Source organism: Vidua macroura, chromosome 14 (assembly GCF_024509145.1).
Source record: "Vidua macroura isolate BioBank_ID:100142 chromosome 14, ASM2450914v1, whole genome shotgun sequence".
NCBI classification, from domain to species: Eukaryota; Metazoa; Chordata; class Aves; order Passeriformes; family Viduidae; genus Vidua; species Vidua macroura.
Genome location: NC_071584.1, coordinates 9,765,990 through 9,786,726, shown reverse-complemented (window position 1 = coordinate 9,786,726; position 20,737 = coordinate 9,765,990). Strand labels below are relative to the sequence as shown.

Here is a 20,737-nt window from a genome sequence, read left to right as displayed (position 1 = left end):
CCAGTCTCACTGCCTGCTCTCAGTATATCTGTACAGTACTTCAAGTTTGTCAACATTATTTCTAATTGTTTTACAATTTTTTTTCTCTGAGGAAATAGCAGGTGCCCAGCATTTCTTTTAGGTACAATGCACTGTAGATAAACAGCTCAGTACTGTGAACCCAGCAAGTACTCAGTTCTTTCTCCAGTGTTGGGAAGCCTGGTTGTGAGTAAATTGTGTTTAAATAGTTCCCATGTAGCTGCTGTTGTCACAGGGAATGAATGGGACAGAGGCTGCCCAGAATGCTTCCACTCTTAGTCTTGTAAACAGTTTGCTTGAGATACAATGGAGTTGTCCTAAAGATGTGAACTGATAACAGAGTTTGAGGACCATGTCTTATCAAACCACTTACCCTATCTTAGCAATGTTCTAGGAGGGTTTCAGTGCTCTAGATTAATTTCTGACACATTTCAAGGGTGGTTTTTGACTTGCATAAACAAATGTGACCTTAAATGAACAAAAGTAATTCAAAACACTGGCACTATAATGTGCTGGTGCAGAGTTTTACTATTGGCTCAGGTTAAACAAGGCAACTGTCCAAAATTCAAGGTAATGCTCAAAATACCTGCCATCCAGGTAGCTCCAGACAGATGAGGTCATTCCTTGGCATTTACTTGCTTTTAGTTCATTGAGTACATTCCCTATTTACATACCTAGTGAAGAATGGATTTCCCTTGATGGCAAGATTTCCAAGTTAGATTTGGTTAGCCAAACATGAGCCTGGTTAATGTTCCTAGAGGATCTCAGATGCAGGTGCCCAAACCAGATGCATCCTAACTAGTCACAAATCATTTCAAGTTCAGTTTGAAGGCACTTAAAGATCAGATTTCTATGCCCAGTACAGTTATTGCAGGTACAACTTTGGAGAACCTTTCTGTAATTCTAAGTTGGCACTTTTTTTGCACTTGTCACGGCTATTTTGTGAATTGACTGAGCAAGTAGCTGTTGTCTGGTTAATGTGGATCTAATGCAATCTGTTCTTAGAATGGATATGAAACTGGGGAACCGTGATTCATTTCCACTGCAGCCAAGGTAAACACAGCATAATCCTGAGGCATGCCTGAGGATTTTTAAATAGTCCTTCTGAAGCTTGCAGACCATCATGTACCTTATGTAAAAGAAGGATGAAAAGCAAAGCCCACATTTCCTAGGTATGATGTGTTGCTAGTGGAACTTGTTTGAGCATACATGTACACACCTCATTGTTAGTTGCCCTATAATTACAAAGCCCTCAGTGTTTGATGCATTGCTGGATTCAGCAGTTCAGCTCTGGGGAGCCCCAAGGTCTGTCACTGAAATCCTAATGCTTTATCTTTATAAATTCTTTGCTTTGGTTTGCTTAGGTTTTGAATTGTTGTTTGAATCTTCCTAGATTCTTGTACTACTGCCAGATGTCAAGGGCTGTCCTAAGATGATTTGCTAGATCCCTCACAATGTATCACTTAGTTATACATTTGATCTAAGTTTCCAAAACCAATACTACTTCTTTCTGCAGTGGCCTCTGAACCCGGAGTGATATGTTTTGAAGAATGCAAGTCCTGTCAGAGGGAATTTCTGTGTTTGTCTTGATTAGATACTGTAGTTTTAAATGTGTTGATTAGTGCTCTTGGAGTTGAGGAAGAATTTGTTGGCTAGCATTATAATGTGAGGCAGCCATTACTTTCACCCCATTATTTATAAAGGTGAAGAGCAATATGGGTGGCTGTGACATCACTTCTTCCATGCTGTGTATCTTAATATTACTATGGACATTTGTACATGAATTTAGTTTTAAGCAAAGTGGTTTTGGACTCTTTTTGAAGTTCGCTATTTTCATAGCAAGGGCAGGAAGCAAGTATGTGCCATTCTTGTCAAATGTTACAGACATGTTCTTGCATGTGTTTAGACATTAAAATGGGCTCTTCAGCTACTGCTTTTCTGATTTAAGTAATTTATTCTGGTTTCTCTCCCCATACTGTTTATTTATAAATATGGGATTTTGGAGAACAAATTCTAGAAATGTGAATTACTTGTCCATGCTTTAAAATTGCATCTATCCCTGCTTGTGTCCTATTATTAGAGTACATGGAACTCTGCCAAACTTTTCTGTATCCCTGTTTAATTGGCTATATCTTGCTGCAGGAAAGCATAATTTTAGGGTGTTTCCTAACTATATTTTTTTTCTTTCTATGCCCCAAGCAACAGTCATGTTCAAGCTTGTGAGCTGGCAGTTTTGCCATATTGGTGTAGCTGATTGAGGGCAGTTGAGATCAGAATCTGATTCCTTGCCCATTCCTCAAGCAAGTGATGGTTTATAGCTGGGGCAACTTTATTTTGGTATGGAAACAATCCTGGATATTCAGGATTGGAAGAGGACATGCGAGTTGATCTAAACCTTTGCTATTTTATGTTTTAGTTTAGTAGCTTCCAGTCTGAAACAAGAAGTATCCCACCTTCTGCAGTTCTTTCTGTGTAAGCAGAACTGCCTAGTGAGTTTTTGAATTTATAAGAAAATTTATTGCACACTAAGCAGGGACTTCAATAGCATTCTATCCCCAACAATATAATGTCTTTTTTGGCACTGACTTTTTGAGGAAGGCTTGTTAAATTTCTTTTCCATTTCAGTATGTTCCTGCAGTGAGCAGGCAGTTTCTTCTGCCAAATTTATAGCACCCAAATCTTCATGAAAAATCAGTATGGTGTGGGCAATAGGAAAATCTGGAGACAGAAGCAACATCTGAAAACTGTTGTCACTTATGGAATCATCTATAGGCTGTTTAAGTAGAAGACAGTATTAAAAAAAAAACCCTCAAAAAGAACTGGATCAGCATAGTTTCTGTTCCCACAAAATTTGCTCACATTTCTTTAGCCAATTTTTTATCAAAAATAGGGATTATAGTGCAACTATTTCCACTGTAATTATTTTTACTTTGATGTAAATTCCCTTAGGCAGTGTCTGATGTACTCCCTCAGCTGCCTCCAATCATAGTCCTTCAAATAATCTGTTTGCTTTTGGGGGTAATTTGCTGGCAAACTCCACAGGAGTTGCCCTGACAACAGTTTCCTCATGCAAGGCTCTCATTTTTGCTGCTCACTTTCAAAGTAGGAAAATACTCATTTCAGTTTCACTAGCATCTGTTGTTGCCTCTTCTGTTCTTCTTAGCTGTTTAACTTGATGTTTCTCTTTCTTTGAAGGCCTTGGCTTCCCCATTCCATAACTGTTTGGAGTGGAGACCTTGGCATAGTTGCATTTAAGAGAACAGTTCCTCAGCCTCAGGTGACACACAAGGCCAACCCTCTGCTAAAAGTCTGTTCTAGCAGCCATTTGTAGATGCTACTTGCTGTAACAAAAATGTGAAGGTTGAGATTAGCAGGCACTCTAGCCTGGCCTGCCCCTCACACATCTGACATGCCTCTTGTACACAAGCTGGTTTTTTTCCTGTGTGCACAGTTCATGCCAGAGCTTGCTCCAAAATCTGGTTTTGCCTAATATTTTCTTTATCTGGCATTCCTGAATTCCTCATTTTCTCTCCTTCAGGAATACACTAACCCTTTCATATCCTGGCCTGAGGTAATAACACTCCTCCACAGTGGCACTTCAGATGAGGTAGCAAACCAACTGTACAGCATGCAGAAGTACTTGTATTGGGTTTGCAGGGGAGAACACCCTATGAAAACTTGTAAACCTATGAAATCAGTTTGAGTGCTGTAATTAAAGGTAAATCTGTCCCTGTTCAGGAATTTCTTTAGTTAAGCAGGTGAGATGGTTAGTCAGTGTTAGTTTGTCAGTGTGATGACTTGCTACAGAAAAGCAGAAAGATAATGTGTGTTCTAAATTTTTCTATCATATGTTTCTGTCATATTTCACCACCACCACCACCTATTCTTTTTGTAGGGTGAAAGAGGATTCCCAGGCTTGGAAGGACAGCCAGGTTTGCCTGGATTTCCAGGACCAGAAGGACCACCTGGTCCAAGAGGCTCAAAGGTAAGTCCCAATTCGCTTGAATGGTATGAAGGTGCTGGGCAGTGTTAGCCTAATTGTAGTGCTGATCCTAAGCAATTCCATAACTCCTGATTATCATTGGTCTAATAGTTAAAATCTTCAGATGCTGGGATATAATAGGTCTTTTGGTTGATTAGTTTGAATAGTCAGCCCATGGAAAAAATTGCTCTGAGTTTCCTATCCAGTTCTTCACCTACCCAGGTGCTTACCAGCCCTACCTTTCACTAGGTGCTGCCCATTAGGGTCAAAGAACAGGTTTGGCAAGGTGCTGTGATGCAGCTTTGTTAGTCCTTGCACTAAAGAGATCCTGGCTTAGCTGAGTTTACTGATAAGAGCAGAGGTTTGCTCTCAGCTGCCCTGGGGGCTCCCACCATGTAGGTAAACTGTTGTTTGCACCTGGTGGCATTCCTGGGATGGGATTCCTGGGCTGGGTTTGGGTGGGGTGATGCAAATGAGGGCCTCATTGAAACTATGTGCAGAGAGCTGAGGAATGCTCCTGGCTTTCCCTGGAGGGATTCCATTTACTTCTATTTACTACTGAATTGCACCCTTACTCAGATGGTGTAATTCAGCAGTGAAACTCCTCTGGATATATTTGCCTTTTACAAATATAAGGATATCTGGGATCTGCCATTTTTTTTATAAATGCTCATAGTATAAACCTAACAGAAGCACATAAAAAAGAAGCAAAGGAAAAAAAATAAAGGAGGTCTACACTGAAAGAGAAGATTAATTGGATATAACAAGAGTGAAACAGCACAGGGGTCTTGGACTAGAAACTTTTGCTACACTTTTATTCCATAAATGCATTTTCTTAAGATTTTGATGCAGTTCTGCATTGTGATTCTGTGATTATCATAATGCAGAGTAACTCTGGTACAGTCTGAGCCGTGTTGAGTCGTGGCTCCCCTGCTCTGCCCACAAGGGGCCGCCGGAGGATGCTCCATGGGAGGGCTGACCCTGCGGCTCTCAGGGACTGACAGCACCGGGGCCTTTAGCAAAACTTTCCTCTAAAGCATGGTTCATCAGCTGGAACAAATACTTTTCAGCTCAGAGACCAACGCTAAAATAATTCTGAACCCTTTAACTCAGGAAATGACAGCTGCTATAACTTTTAGCCCACTTACTATGAACATGTAGGAGAAAGTGAAGGCTTACTGTTTAATTTGATAGAAACACAAACTGCAGCTTGAGTGTGGGGTCTTGTTTGTTTCTGTTGTTGTTTTTTAGGGTGACGATGGTCTTCCAGGGCCTATTGGACCCAAAGGAATCAGAGTAAGTATTGATGCAGTTTTAGGGTGATATGTTGGAATAATGATAAAGACCAACAGGCATTGGGTGGGTCCTAACAGAAGTGGTGATTGACAAGAAAACAAATTCACTTAAATCTGAAGAGTAATCTACCCACCAGAAGAGATTGTACTGCTTTTTACAATTAATACAAGATTGCATGAGCAATACTATCTTACATATTGTTTGTATTTCATAAACTGTTTAGGGAGAGCTGCCCCAATACTCATTTGATCTGTTTTGCAATACAGGACCTAAGCAAGCAGCAGTACCTTTGTTTCAATGTATTCTGAAGTAGAGGCAATACATCTACAGTCCATACAGGAGAGGTGGACTTGTCTGGAAGTCCTTTAGATTTTGTGCCTTTGCTTTATCTGTCAGACACCTCAGCTGGTAATAATTGATACATCTCTGACTTCATCGGGCTGCATCCATTTTTCATACCACGAGTGTTTATTCATTTTCTTTTGGTATCTGTAGTCCATTACTTTAGTAGTTCTGCATTGTCTTTTCTATGTTTTTGTGGCTATTTCCCTGAAAGATTGGTAAGAACTTTGAATGCCATATTAGCATGATTTTCTTTTTTTCTTTACAGGTGATTCAGATGTTTGTCTGTCTTTACTTGCACAAATAAGTTACATTTAGTGAAATCATGGTAAATCCTTTTGCACCCATTCATACTATACTATTTCAAACACGTGGTTAATTTCCTTCTAGGGGCCGCCAGGGCTTCCCGGCTTTCCAGGAACACCAGGACTTCCTGTGAGTAGGAATGGGCTGTGTAGCTACAAATCCATTCCCTTTTGTCTTTCAAGCCCAGAAGAGTACCAGTCTTAACTCTTCTTACCCTTTTCTACTTTAAAGGGATTGCCAGGACAAGATGGGCCACCAGGACCTCAGGGTATCCCAGGATGCAATGGAACAAAGGTGGAATTCCTTAAAAAATCTTATTGCCACAATAATATAGAAAAAAGCTCTTGTTCTCCTGGCTGTACCCAATAGGTTTAGTCTGTTGTGTGCAACAGTACTTGCTGTTACTGAGTTGTGAAGGTAATTCCAAGAAAATTCATTGAGAGAAGGGGTCATGGTCTGGTACTTGAAGCACAAGCTTTGCCAGAAAGTGCCAGCACCAAGACACAACACACTGTGCTCTGCAGCCAGTGTAGTGAAGCTCTGTGTTTTAGTCCTTACCTGTATAAGCTGCAGCTGAGAGCAGTGTCTGATAATTACCTCAGTCTCATCATTCTAGTAGACTCATGCTACCAAGAAAACCTCATTACTTAACAGTGAGACCTTTTTAATTATTAATTTTAATATTATATTGAAAATACTGATTCAGTGTCCATGTTGGAGGGAGTAATTTCATTCTGACATGCTACGTAGCTTCATGTTGGGATTTCATGAGGAGAAGTTGGTTTTCTGTAACATTCTGTGAGTTTTCCATCTCTGTAGTGTAGTACTTCTCCTGGAAGTATGCAGAAACACCTGACTGTGGCAATTTGTTTCCATCAGTTGTGTGAATTAACTAAGATGATTCTCTCTTGTTCCAATATAATTTTCTATTCTGGAGTAATAAGCTAACAATTAAACTAGACTTTTGAATCAAAATTTGTTTATCGGGTTTTGTTATGTTTTGGTTTGTTGTTGACTAATGATTTTCTTCATCCCTAAGGGAGAGCGTGGATTCCCAGGCAGTCCAGGTTTTCCTGGTTTACAAGGGCCTCCTGTAAGTAAAATATTTCCCAATCTTGTAATCCACTGAAAGACTTCTACTGTGAAAAATAAGATAAATATCATCCTCTTTTTGCAGTTTCTCTTTTAATAAATAAGAATTTTTAAAAATATTTAATCAGAACATTTTAAATGTCCAGTGAAAATGAGTTTTTCTGCTGCATGCTGTGGTAAAGCTTAAAACCTCTTTGAATTCTCACATGCTGAGATGCTTTACCACCTGCAGAAAAACACAAATACATGCATATGTGTCAGAGAAAGAAGATCTTGGTACTGACATCTTGTGTATCTAAACAGTATTATTGGTGATTAAAGGGTCCGAAAAAAGAGCCAGGGTAGGGTGTTTTCAGTATAAAACACAAGGATGTGCAGCAAAGTGACTGTCAGAACCAAAGCACAAACAGAGACATAGTAGACAGGATGGATAATAGGAAGCAACATAGAAACAAATTGCTAAGAAAGGGAAATGTAATCCTTCTAATGCTCAACATTAACTAGGAAAGTTCTTCTCTGATTTTTCCATTTCATTCTGAAGTTCATTAAAAATTTATTTTCCCCTATTCCATATATTGTTATAAGTTTCTGTCTTTTAATGTTTACCTTATGGTGTAGATCTGATTAGTGGTTTGCAAACAACATACCAGTGATTTATTTCTACTGATCTTTATTATATTTTTTTGTTTCTTTCTTTCTTTTAAACAAAGGGACCCCCTGGGCTGCCAGGTATGAAGGTGAGTGTGCTGTACTCTCATGTCCAGGTGCTTACCAGGCAGGGGTGTGCAGTGGGATCTGCCATGAGTAACCTGCTTGTTTCATGCAAGACTGTGTGCATCCACTGGAACCTGGAGTGACATTCTTGGTGTCTCCAGGCCACTCCAGTGCAGCTAACTGGAAATTCTGCAGTAGCTTCGTTTGGGTCAGTAGCTTGAGAAGCAGCAGAGTGTTTCCTGAAGCTGTTCCTTGGGACTGTGAAGGGTCAGTTGAGGCATCAAGTTAACAAAATGTCTACAAACACCCAAATGCACCATTAGTCTATCTGTGCATACTCAAAACACTCCTAAAGACTTTACAATAGTGACCTAAAATACCCAGTGACAAGAACAGTACAACATCTTTTGTTCTTTTGAAAATGTTTTTTTGTACTCTACATCTTACATAGACAGTGTTTTCTCCTAATCTAGAGTGTCATGATCTGATGTTGAACCTTGTATTTTTTAAGGGTTTTGCTGTACCTTTGAGCAGTTGAGCATGGGCCAAAATATCAGTTTGGATTGAGATCTATTTAGGAGGAAACTTGACCCACAGAATTACACTGTTAAACTCCTGAGAGGACAGCATAACAGTGGTACTGGAAAATTGGGAATATTAAGCTGAATTGTCTTTCTTAGCTCCTTTTCTTCCCAGGTGTTTTCAAGATATTAAAGGACAGTCTCATCAGAACATATACTTTCAAAACAAAGATATTCCCTGAAATCAATAAGAAACTACTTCAATATGGACCACAAAGCATAATTGTTGTAACAGCACACTCAGCACTGATCTCATGAGCTGGGACATTGGAAAAAGCTGAATGAGTCTTTTTTCTCTTGTGTCCTATCCACTGCTTTCACATGAAGCTGGAATGTTTCTTTTGTGAACAATTTGTGTTTCAATCCCCTAATCTTCTGGAATTTAAATCAATGCTGCTATCTTTGTACAAAATAAAGCTTTTATTAGTTGTTAGTTTAGCCATTTAGAATCTTCATCTCTCCTAAACAGAGCTATTCTTTGAGAATCTAGCGCTTATATGAGCATGTACTTCTAGGGTGTGGCATAGCTCAGAGTCTCTTAGAGTCTTAGGAGCCACTATGTGCCCTTTGGAGTCAAAATGGTGGTAAGGAATTGTAAAATATGTTGTTAATTAAAGTCAGCTGTATTTTTTTCTAGGGTGAAGCAGGTGAAATAATTACATCCTTGCTGCCAGGACAGAAAGGTGACCCAGGATTTCCAGGTCTTCCAGGGATACCTGTAAGTTGCATAAAGTACTATTGGGCTGTGTTCTGCCAAAAAGATAACATGAAAAGTACTGTTATTACAGCACAACTGGCAACCTGATGCTTGGGGATTCATGTTTTCTTGGAGATGCAGGGCTCACATTTAATGTACCTCTGATGTATGGCTTGATGGAAAGTGTATGATTCCTTATTGCTCTTAATAGGGTGACCCACAGAAGCCAGAAAGGTCCCCTGGTCAGGAAGGTGGTATCCAGCAGACAGCAGTACCCAGTTACTGATTTGCTTCTCTGCTTTCCCTGCTCTTCCCCCTTCCCAGACATTCTTTGTATCAGTTCTGGAGTTCCCTTCCCTTCTTTACTCTGAGTTGGTCACATCTGGCTTTCTGGCTGTAGCTGCTTTTTGGATGGTGGGAAGGAGAGAGTAATTCCTCAGCTGTTCTCCTCATGTTGCACCTCCTGAACAGTGTTTCTGCTCTCTCAGCAGTGCTCTGTGAAAACAGCTAGTGACTGCAGGCCCTGTGCTTCCCCACTGAGCCATTCATTGCTTTAGTGGAAGAACAAGGGGAGCCGAAAATGAGTCTATCGGTCTGAGCTGGACAGAAGCCAGACTCCCATTTCCTGGTACACAGAGGCAAGCCCCACGCTATTCTGTGACCAGACTGAGCCTGTTGGCATTTCTGGCCCTCTGATCTGTGCTTCCCTATTGTCTGTTTCTGGCTGGGAGGAATCACAAATACAAAGTGTTTTGTTGTTCTCTCTCGGTGCATGAAGAGAAAGAAAGGGCAAAAGTAGTTCAAAACAAAGCAAAAAGCATTCCCTTATCCAAGCCAAACAGATGCAGTGATGTTAAGAGCAGACCTCTCCTAACATGATGTACAATCCTTTAGGCCTTTCCCCAAGGACAGATTGGTAGGTTAGTGGTCAGCTACATTGATTTGACATGTATGGGGTGCCAGCTGTTGGCGTTATTTGAGCTTGAAGCTCTCACTGGGTTTTTTTCATAAAAAGGTGCCTCTCATCCCCTTCCTTAACAGGGCCCCCCCGGCTCCGTGGGAATACCAGGTCCAGTTGGCCCTCCAGGGCCCCCAGGTTTGACGGTAAGTTTCTTTAACCTGCTGCTCATAAAGTCTTAAATGGGACAGTTACTGCTTCATTTTGAGCTCTCAGAGGCAGGTCAGTAAAGTGCAGAGATCATGGTCATCAGGACTTGGTATAAGGACAGCAGCAACCATAGATTCAGTTCAGCCTGGAGCTGTTATATTGTGCATGTTTAAATAACATACTTCTGAAACAACCTGTTCCCAGACATCTTTTTGTTTTAAATTGTGCTGAATCATTGTGCAGGCTTCTTAATATGAAACATGAGACAAGATTTAGCTTATTTACACTGATGTTTAATACCTGACTGTTCAATTTCATTTTGTGGTCTCACCTAAGGGAAGTTTCTTACATATTTGTGAAGTTGAATAGCATGAGTTTTCAAAGGCAGGCAAGGTGCCTTGTCAGCATGGAGATAATTCACAGGAAACCAAGCTGCAACATTGTTGGGGGTTTTTTTCTACAGGGGTTTGTAAAGTGCTTTTAAGTGACTTGGTTTTTTGTTTCCTTTTTCAATAGGGACCTCCTGGTCCACCAGGGCTGCCAGGACCCAAGGTATTGTCTTTCTCATATTAATGTGCTGTTTTCTTTTTCTTTCTGTTTGTGACTTCTAAGGGCTGATGAGTTATACATTTTGCAGGGCAATATGGGTTTGAATTTCCAAGGACCCAAAGGTGAAAAAGTGAGTAGGTGATCATAATGATATTTTTACTTATTACTTTCAAAATACTTATGTTTGCCATTTTTGTTTGTATTGCCTGTAACAAGCTGCATCTTCCTGCACGTTAGGGTGAACAAGGTCTTCAGGGACCTCCAGGGCCACCAGGACAAATTGGAGAACAGAAAAGACCAAATGACATTGAGTTTCAGAAAGGAGATCAGGTGAGTGGGACACTACACCCATCTGTGGTGAGCGTGTGATCAAGCTGCAGCCTCTGTTGGTGTGGCTCATATGTGCTCACATCCTGCTTACTGCAGAGGTTCTATTTTTTTTTTTCTCAGAGTACTGAATATTCCAGGCCTGAGTACTTTTCCTTTAATAGAAATCATGCCAGTCCCATTAGTTTTTATTTCCCTTAGTAAAATAACTATTCTAAAAAAACTCTCTAAAAGCAGTTCACAGTAACCTTAAAAGCAGTTAAAATACTCCCATTCTTTGGAACACCCAGAATTGCAATTTTCAAAGCAGTCTGGGGATTCAGATTCCAACTAATTAACCAGCTGTGTCATCCATTGTGAAGAAGTCTTTCAAAATTTTTAATTCAATTTCTTCTTTTTTTGCTATTAGTGATGCCCCATGATCTTTATTCCTTGTGGTCTGAATAAAGTGCTTTCCCTGTTTCTGGCATCTCAAAAGTAAATATCAGTCATATTGTTGCAAGTAAGCTCAAAATACTGGTTTGATTTGTATGGATCCCTCCCTACCCATCAATGCCAGAAGGCCATTGGAAGAGTTAGCATTTTTAAACTTATTACACTTTTTTCTTTTTCACTGGAGAACATTCTGCAGTGGTGTTTAATTCTGGGTGCCATAGACAGTCTGAGCAAAGCCAGCAGGATCATGGGTGCCTGGATGTCACATTTTCCTTGAAGTTTTTTGTTATGTTCTCAAATACCACTCTGGGTAATAGAAGAGTTGAGGTAGATACTTCGAGGGAAAAGTGTTGAGTGATAATTTTTGTGCTCTGACTGTTTTGCAAATGTCACTGTAGTAACTGAACTTCAAACTATTAGTTTCTTACATCAGTGTTTGGATCAGTTTTTTCCTTTCCATCTTCTTATCTTGGGAAATGTGTCACAGAAGAAAGCTTTGGGACACAGCAGCATTTTATTTGAGCAGGGTGTAGGGCAATTCTGCCCTTCATCTTGATCAAAACCATTTGTTACTTTTCCTTTCAGAAGAGCATGAAGCACCACTAAGGCATTAACTAGAACTATGTGCTGCTGTACACTTGCAGTGCCCAGTCATCCTAGGAAGGTCTCTGGTTTTGTCTGTAACTGGGCAATTGGACAGAAAGTAAAGAGCAGCATTGTGTGTCTTTGTAATTCTAAGAAAACACAAGGTAACATTTTGACCACACTGTTGAAGCAAAAATTAATCTGATTTTATTTGGGTCAGAGTAATTTGCTTCCATCATTAGAGACCCCTGAAGGACTAATTATACTGGCACCAATTCATGTAAATGCACAAAGTAAAAGCATTCTACCTACATTCCTTTTAAAGCACTAAGAATTATAAACATTCTGAGTGTATTGCCTTTGACCAACATTTATAATGATTTCCAAGTTTGCAAATTGGTTTTTATTTCAGCAAAATTTATGCTTGGTAGTGCACCATCAGTAAAAAAGGTCAACATTGCAGTTACTTTTTTGTGAAACGCACATGGAGTTCTGGTATGTGCCTCCACCTATGATCTCTGACTAAAATCAAATGTGTAGTTGGGCTTGAGTCTGGGATGACTCCAAGAAAATAATGAAACTGCACAGAAACATTTTGTGGATTCAGTAACCTGTAACTTTTCTTTAGGTTAATGGTGAAAAGATTTAATGACTTGTATAAAAGTGTAATAAGACAAAATGGAAATGAGAACTTTTTAACACAATGATCCCGTGATACTTTTCTGACAAACATACTTTGATCCTGATGGCCTCTAAATTTCAGCAATTACCAGTAATCTAATGATTGTTGCTCCTGTAATTTCAGCAGAATTTGGCATTTGTTTGTCCTTTTTCCTTTTTTCTCTTTACTTTTGGATAGGACCTGCAGGCCACCAAGCCAGCTGCTGCAGTGCATGCAAGAGGCAGCTGTGTTTTTAGGAGTGAATCATCTAAATAAACAGGATGAGCAGTTAATAAAATTTATAGATTCACTTGAAATTCCACACAAAGAAAGAATGAATATGATCCTTTATAACTTGGAATCTAAATTACAGCAAAAATATTCTATTTGAGAAAAAAAGTCAACTGAGCTGCTAGAGAGTGATGGAAGCTTTAATCCTCTTTTTCTCTGCCCATGCTTGACAGGGTATTCCAGGTGATCCAGGCCCACCAGGACTTCCTGGGCCTCCAGGCCCTCCTGTGAGTAGAACTCTTAGTTCTATTTTGTTGCATCTGTATGAGAACTGTAACTTCATTCTGCTCTGGCTTGTGGGCTCAGTTTAAGATGACGTTTGTGTGTCCAGGGTCTTCCCGGTGGTGTGAAAGGTGAAAAAGGTGAGCAAGGAGAACCAGGCAAAAGAGTAAGTAGTCTGTTTAACCAAACATTTATCTTTCCATTAAGTGTTATCTTTGACAATTAAGAAAATGTTGAATTCAGGTGGGGCCATCAGCTTATGGGTAAGATACTACTTTTTTTTCCTCCATGTAACCTGGCAACTTGTGGATGATGCACAGGGGTCATGACAGTGTCTCTAGCTGTGGCTCTCTGTGCTTCCTGATAGAATTATCTACATGTAGATCTTAGTTGGGGGGGCAGGAGAAAATAATTTAAACTATGTTATCTGGTTAACATGTGAAAAACTTGAAAGTTGTTGGACTGCTGGTCTGAAGCAGCAGTTTTCTGTTTCCTTTTAGAAAGGGTCTTCATTCAGTTTGCTATGTATTGGGTTGCCAAGCAGCATGAGATTGGGGTGTGTGTATAGATATATGTAAAAGCTGGTCCATGTAAACTCATTCTTGGTGGGTTTGCTTGTGAGGTGAGTCACAAAACCAAGTCTCTGAACACTGTTAAGACCAAAAGTAGTCTGTCACTTCCCAAGAGACCCTCAACTTATGTGCTATCTAGGGAGGGCATAAGTCAGGATAGCTTTATCTAGGGATAGCAAGAGTTGCTTTGTTCCTGATCAGACTCAAATCAATCCTGGAATTAAAATGTACTTGGATATCACAGCTCAGAAAAGCTGAAGAAGATCATAGAAGTGCTAAGAAATAGGATAAAAATAACACAGGCTGGACCAGCAAAGAAAAGAGAGGCTGTAACCAGTTCAAAACATTCAGTATCTTCACTTCCACAGCTTCTGAATGCATTGTTTCATCAACAAAGTGCCTCTGAAAGTCGAGGCACAAGTTCTGTTCTGGTTAATTGCACAATATATAAACACTTTAGAAACATGCTGGTAGTAGGTTTTCCAATTTCCATAGGAAATAAATACAGTGGGGAAAAAAGTGTTTGGTACTCCAGATAAAATCCTTCATAGTTGCTGAGATTTATAGAAGGGCTTTGATTTGTCTCTGTTAAAGAACATAAAAAGCAGATTTACCAAGCCAAAAGTCTCATATTTTGAGTGGGCTTTAAATTGTTGCTTCTCTCTGCAAAAATAAATGGGAACCACATAAATTTGCAAAGATCTGAAAGGATAAAACTCCTAAGGGGATATGTCAGATGCCTTTTGCCAAAAGCTTGTTTACCAATATTTTTGTTTGGTTTTATTACTCTGAATCTGGGCATGTTGCTTACTTGAAGTGCAATTTTGCTATTAAGACACTTTAAAGTTGCATTTTAGGGCTCCACGTGGTTCTGTGAGGCTCAAAGCCATTCCAGATATACTCATAAAAATGTCAGTCTACATATTCAAAGAGATAGTTCTGCACATTCACAGGAAATCTTAAAACCTCAGTTTTGAGAGTTAGAACTCATCACTGGTGAAACCAAACTTCACAAATCACATTATACTCTGATTCACTAAATCTGTGAGGTCTTATTATCAATTTCTCAATGACTGAGAGCTGATCCTGGCACTGAAGAAGGTTCACTAGGTGAAGCTCAATCACCTGTTCTAGTTCTGTTCCAGCAGGTGCCCCCAGACATGGCTTCTATAACTCTGACAATAAAGTGCCATTTGTCTGCCCAGTGAATGGTCTGGAATTAAGTGGAGCTTGCCCTGCTTTTATTGCAGCAATGCCAAATCTGTTCAGCAAGAACATGCTTTTTAGAAGTCACTTCTTTGAGCAGAACTTCATTTTATATTTTCATTGATACTAATGAGAAAATCATGTTGATTTAAAGGAGAGTTAAAAGTCAAACACAAAGTTTTATTTCGTTTCACTGGTCACATGACACTAATTTCCTAATTAAATATAGTGTTCTACTACTTAGGGAGTTAGGATCTGTTTTCCAAATAAAGAATTTCTCCATTGCTAAAATAAAAGGAGTGGTAAACACAAATGAATCTGCAGTAGTTAACTGGAGATCATTTTTTGTTGTATTCACCCAGCATTGCTCTGAGACTGTCATGGTTTTGTGCTCTGGTTTTCAAAATGGAGCCTCAGTTTAGATAACTCCATTGGTTATGATTGATGTCTTTGTGTTTTCCCAAGGACTGCATTCTAGATAGTTTGGTTTACTGAAAAATGGAAAACAAGTAACATAATTTCCATAAGAATTCTTTACCACTGAAGCATTTTATTTCAATGCATATTTGTCTTTGAAGGGAAAGCCTGGCAAAGATGGAGAACCTGGTCAGCCTGGTAGGGATGTGAGTAATTCATATGTTTTTAATCTAAACAGTCTCTTTATAAGCTTTTCTTTTGATATGGAGAAAATCTGAGTGTGAATATATTTCCCTTTTCTTGAAGGGTTTACCTGGTGGGCCTGGAATAAATGGTGCTCCAGGAAGAGATGGTGAAAAGGTATGCCAGGATTTTTGTCAGTATTGCTGTAATAGATGGAAAATTTACCATCACTGAGTTCATTTCTGCCTGAGTAGTAATTGCATTGCCTTTGCTATTACAGTGTTGAGGAATATTTGCCATAATTTATTTATGTAGTGCTGCACAGTATCAGAAATGCTCTTAATTTCATTGATAGGGTGAAAAAGGTGACATGGGTCCCCCTGGTCCTCCTGGAATTGTAAGTTATTGATCCTTTATTTTTTCTGCATTTGGTTGACAGTGTTGTTTCACTGTAGTTCTTGGCTGACTGAGAGTCCTATCTCTGGGTACAGCACCAAGAGCACCAGAAAATTTTTCATGTATACACTAACAGAAACAATGGTTTCCTTCTTTCAAGATCAGTTCTGTGCTCTGGGATTTGCTAGGTCACAAACACAGGCTAGACTATAACCTCAGACCAGCAGGATTGAGTCAGCCTCACTGAAGCCTGTTGTAACTATGTTGGCTTGGCAGGCAAACAGCTTCCTATTGGGGAGTGCTCTTTACTGGAATTTTCCCCGGTAATTCAGTGGAGTGGGGAAAGCATCCTGTCATTGGCATAAGGTTCAAAGTATGTTGTACTTTCCCTCCCTCACATCTCTACAATTCCAATGACTCTTTTCTTGGCAAGTAGTTTCACATGAGCATGTTTTCAACATTTACAGGTTGTTCCAAGACCAGGCATTGATGCAACAGTGGGACCAAAAGGTAGCAAAGGATTGCCAGGACTGCCAGGAGCCAAAGGGGAGCGTGGATTCTCTGGTAGGCCAGGCCCACCTGGCTTGCCAGGATCTCCAGGTAGGAGTGCAAGCTTTAAATTAAGTTGTATGCTCAAAGGTGTGATTGGGTATTTGGCTTCTCAGTCTTCATGCACTCCTTTTAACAGAAGGCAGAATATTTAGAACTGCCTTTCAGCTTGAGGGATAGTCTTGAGCTACTGGGGTAATGTGAGGAATTCTGAGCATTCACTGCCCTTGCTGTGGTGAACTGAGGATGCTAATCAGATACTAGCTTAATGCTCCTAGGGGTAATCTATCTCATATCACTCATCTGTAATTAATATACGTTGTCCATTGCATTACACAGAGAAAGTTTTGTGTACCACATGCCTGGTAGGAGATGATCTGAGTCTACAGTGGGAGTGAACAGTGACACCTGTAAGTGCATTATACATGCACAAAGAGGAACATAATTATGCTAATGATACAATTTATATATGGGGTTTTTTCTCATCGATACTTCTTTCATTAGTCCTGGTTTTTGTTGGTTTTGGTTTATTTCCCCAATCATAAACTTAGTTGTCGAGTTTCAGGTCAATTTTTCAAACAAGCATCTCCAAAAATGCGAAATGTGTATCATTGTCATCCTTGCAAAAATGTGATGTAAACCATTAAGCTGCAAGGAACTAAGTCCTTCCTGTCTTAGGGATCACTACTGTTGGACCTCCCGGCCCACCTGGCTTACCTGGTGAGAGAGGACAGAAGGGAGATCCAGGTTTACCTGGGGTTTCTATTCCTGGGCAACCAGGAGTTGAGGGACCACAAGGACCACCAGGACCACCAGGTCCCCCAGGGCCACCTGCACCATCTGTTGCTCCTGGTAAGTGATGATCATATAAACAGCAAGTAGAAGAGACTAAACAGCTTTGACATTTGTTTAGGTTTGGGTTTCTGTGGTTTGTTTGATGGGGTTTTTTTAATTCCACCTCCAAAGGTGTTGTTTATCAGCACTGAAGTCCATGAGATTCTGTTGCTATAGGTTCTCTAAGCTACTCCCGTTGCAAATCAAGACATCTGTAGGAGAACCTTAGGCTTAAGGACAGGTACAGAATTTGTTCCCTACTAAGAGTTGTGATAGCAGGACGGTCAAAGGTGTAACTTTTCACAGAATTCCAGTTCCATTTCATAAATATTCTAGTGTATAGACCATGTGAAATTAGCTTTGGAGTGGACACTTTGAAAGCACTTAGCTCTTTTTTTGATATAAGGAGAGTAGGGAACGGTAGATAGGACTATAAGAACTGGAAAGCTTTAGTGGAGAGGGGCTAACATGGTTCAGAGAGGAATTTAGTGTCTAGATGGCATTGGCATCTGAAGTGCCCTTGCTCTGATGATGATTCATAGGCATGGTTTTATGATATGAGGCTGAACATCAGAATGAAGTGTAGAGATGGACGTGTGTAGGCTGTGGGAAGCAGTGGGAGATGGTTGAGGTTGTAAAGAATTGATGATTGTTGTGTAATATCACTGTTTCCTTGTGAGATTGAATTACATGTGTGGGTTTTCACCAGCAGTCCTGTCTGAATTGCCAAAATGTTTGGTCTGTGATTATGGTGGGTGTATTAGAATCTCCACACAAATACATTTTTTGTACTGAATACATGTATTTGGTGCTGCTGTCAGTCTGACACAAATAGATAATAAAACCTCTCCTGATTTTCCTTAGGTGAAGGGTTATGTGAGCAAGGGCCACCAGGTCCTCCAGGAGCTCCAGGACAACAAGGTTTTACAGGGGAGCGAGGCCAAAAAGGTGCAGTGTCATGGCTATATTTTCTACTTTTCTCCTTTTTTTGAAGCTTGGTAAAAAAATGTAAAGCCTGCATTAAATGTGATTAACAGTGCCCCTTCCCAGTAGGGTTGAGTGCAGATGTTTTATGTCTTTGTGTAAGAAAGCTGATTGCTTTGAGTGTAGGATACTCCTTCACACCTTATATTAAAGCACAGGAGTCTGAGTGACTGAGGGTACAACCAGTGTCTAGCATGGATCTTGAATAAAGTAAAATGGAACTTTAGGTTTATGAATATCTCCTAGGCAGATAGAAACTGGGTGCTTTGTAACAGCATTGGCCAAGTCTGTGTGAAAATGTTTTCTAGCTCATTAATAAATTTGACATTTTTTATGGAAAGCATTAAAGTTATAAATACAAGACTCCTAATTTGAGCTGGTCAGTCTGCAGTGAGTTTGTTTGTTTGCTAAGCAAAAGAAAGTCATATTTAATATATATCCTTGTTTCCAAAAAGACAACCTTGCAATGAGGATGCTGATACGGGTAAGTGAGAATCTTTTCCTAGCCCAACCATGGACATCATAAATGACTTTAGACATCTCACTTAATTTTGTACTCACTTCAAAGAAAAATATTTTTTCTCATGGAGATTGTAAGGATTAACTAATTAACCTAAATGAAATGCTCAAATATTTCACTGATGAATGTCACATAAGTCTATATGTGAAGGAAATTCCTAAGCTTCTTGAAACAATTCTTTAAATACTTTTAGTCTACTTTCAAATCAATGAAACATTCCCAGTATTTATTTTGCACACTTGGAGTTTAATTAAGTTTGGGATTTTGATATATGTGCTTTAGAATTGTAGTTAGAAGTGTCAAGTACCTACTTTAAAAGGGGACACTTTTGCTGAGGGAAAAAAAAGTCCATGGTTTTATTTTCTATTTTTGAAAGCCCTGGTTTTGTTTTAATTATTTTGCACTGTCATAAATACATTCTACTAATATCTGATATTGGTTCTCTGACTCCTAGCCACCAAAAAGCTTCAGTTTAATTTGGGGGGGGGTGAGGGGGGAGGCTTCTAATATTTAAGCAATAATTATTTGAAGTAGTCACTTTGGACCTGGTATTAGAGATCAGTAGCAAGAAAACAGTTGCTGTTTGTTGAATTCTTTTAATATTTTTGAAAATCTGATGTTCAAGTATGCTTTTTCAATGCAAATCTCTTTAGGTGATCGAGGAGACACATGCTTCAACTGCATAGGAACTGGAGTAACTGGTCCTCCTGGGGAGAGGGGACCACCAGGACCTCCGGGTAGTCCAGGTAGGGCTGGAGTCTTCACTAGTTTGCTTAATATGTTCCACAAAGTCACTTCTTATCAGGATATTTGGGTACAATGGTCACAATCTGTCTGTGTATCGTGTACAAGTTCAAATGTGCGTTTGTCAGCTCCAGTGCAGAGTTGGTACATGTTGTGTTTTGTGCAGTTGGAAAGAAACAAAATGGGCATGTGTAAAACAAACCCTCATTCTCTGGAAATCTAGTCTTTGAGAAATATTTCTCTGTTCAAAGACAACCTTGCAAGCATTCTGCATTTTGAAGATTTAGGGTCTGCTGTAGATTTAACTGAGAGAAAAATTAACTTCTACTACTGCTGTTCCTGGAATAATGGAGGAGCTGGAGCTTTTGAAAAGCATGATGTTTTTTGACACTACTGGTTCAACTTAGAGTTGCAAATATGTTTCTGCTCAAATAAAATGAAGCTCTCAAAAAAAAAACTTTGTAAAAACTGAGTAAACTTTGTCTGGTTATAAAACAACTTAGCTATTATCAATGAAACATAATGCTTGATACTGCAGCCTCTCCAGATTTATGTTTTTCTTCACTACTCAGGTTCTCCTGGTTTTCCTGGACCAAAAGGTGAAAAGGGGCTTCCTGGATTAACTGGCCTTGTAGGGCCACCAGTAAGTGGTGGTGTTATGTTCTGGTGGGGAAAATAATGTCTCATTTGTCTTGCATGATAGGTAGATCTGTAAACAATAGATCTAATTTATTGTCTAATAGGTATTTTTTTGTCCATAACTATCTTGAATGCATGATTCACACTTTGTTCCATACTCAGAGGGAGTGAAAGAAAAACTAAAATACCTTTTTCTTTTCTTTTTTTTTTTTTTTTTTTTTTTCCTCCTCTATCAGGGCTTCCCAGGCACCCCAGGTGCTCCTGGTAGACCTGGTCCTAAAGGAGACCCAGGGGATGTCCTGACTTCTCCAAGAATGAAAGGTGACAAAGGAGACCCCGGCTTCCCAGGACCTCCAGGTCTCCCTGGCATAGATGGCACTCCTGGACGAGATGGACTGCCAGGTTTGCCTGGCCCTAAGGGGGAACCTGTGAGTTCCATTTTAGGCTGTCTGTGACAGGATGGATGTTTTGGGAAGTCCTGCATGCA

At 39.7% G+C, this 20,737-nt stretch overlaps 1 protein-coding gene across 2 annotated transcripts in view; it reads left to right on the top strand.

Annotated features, from left to right (window-relative positions):
• The window catches only part of COL4A5 (collagen type IV alpha 5 chain), a 75,171-nt gene that overhangs the window by 23,098 nt on the left and 31,336 nt on the right, over window positions 1-20,737 (top strand). For both annotated transcript variants that reach the window (XR_008439365.1, XM_053990196.1), the window contains exons 3-24: window positions 3,914-4,003; window positions 5,252-5,296; window positions 6,029-6,073; window positions 6,176-6,238; window positions 6,984-7,037; window positions 7,747-7,773; window positions 8,969-9,049; window positions 10,070-10,132; window positions 10,653-10,688; window positions 10,774-10,815; window positions 10,923-11,015; window positions 13,158-13,211; window positions 13,316-13,372; window positions 15,563-15,607; window positions 15,708-15,761; window positions 15,940-15,981; window positions 16,448-16,580; window positions 17,208-17,381; window positions 18,228-18,311; window positions 19,521-19,613; window positions 20,184-20,254; window positions 20,487-20,678. Coding sequence is in view for 1 of the 2 variants with exons in the window: in XM_053990196.1 (XP_053846171.1) it covers window positions 3,914-4,003; window positions 5,252-5,296; window positions 6,029-6,073; window positions 6,176-6,238; window positions 6,984-7,037; window positions 7,747-7,773; window positions 8,969-9,049; window positions 10,070-10,132; window positions 10,653-10,688; window positions 10,774-10,815; window positions 10,923-11,015; window positions 13,158-13,211; window positions 13,316-13,372; window positions 15,563-15,607; window positions 15,708-15,761; window positions 15,940-15,981; window positions 16,448-16,580; window positions 17,208-17,381; window positions 18,228-18,311; window positions 19,521-19,613; window positions 20,184-20,254; window positions 20,487-20,678 (1,638 nt within the window). In the remaining variant the exon portion in view is untranslated. The remainder of the gene's footprint in view (window positions 1-3,913; window positions 4,004-5,251; window positions 5,297-6,028; window positions 6,074-6,175; window positions 6,239-6,983; window positions 7,038-7,746; window positions 7,774-8,968; window positions 9,050-10,069; window positions 10,133-10,652; window positions 10,689-10,773; window positions 10,816-10,922; window positions 11,016-13,157; window positions 13,212-13,315; window positions 13,373-15,562; window positions 15,608-15,707; window positions 15,762-15,939; window positions 15,982-16,447; window positions 16,581-17,207; window positions 17,382-18,227; window positions 18,312-19,520; window positions 19,614-20,183; window positions 20,255-20,486; window positions 20,679-20,737) is intronic.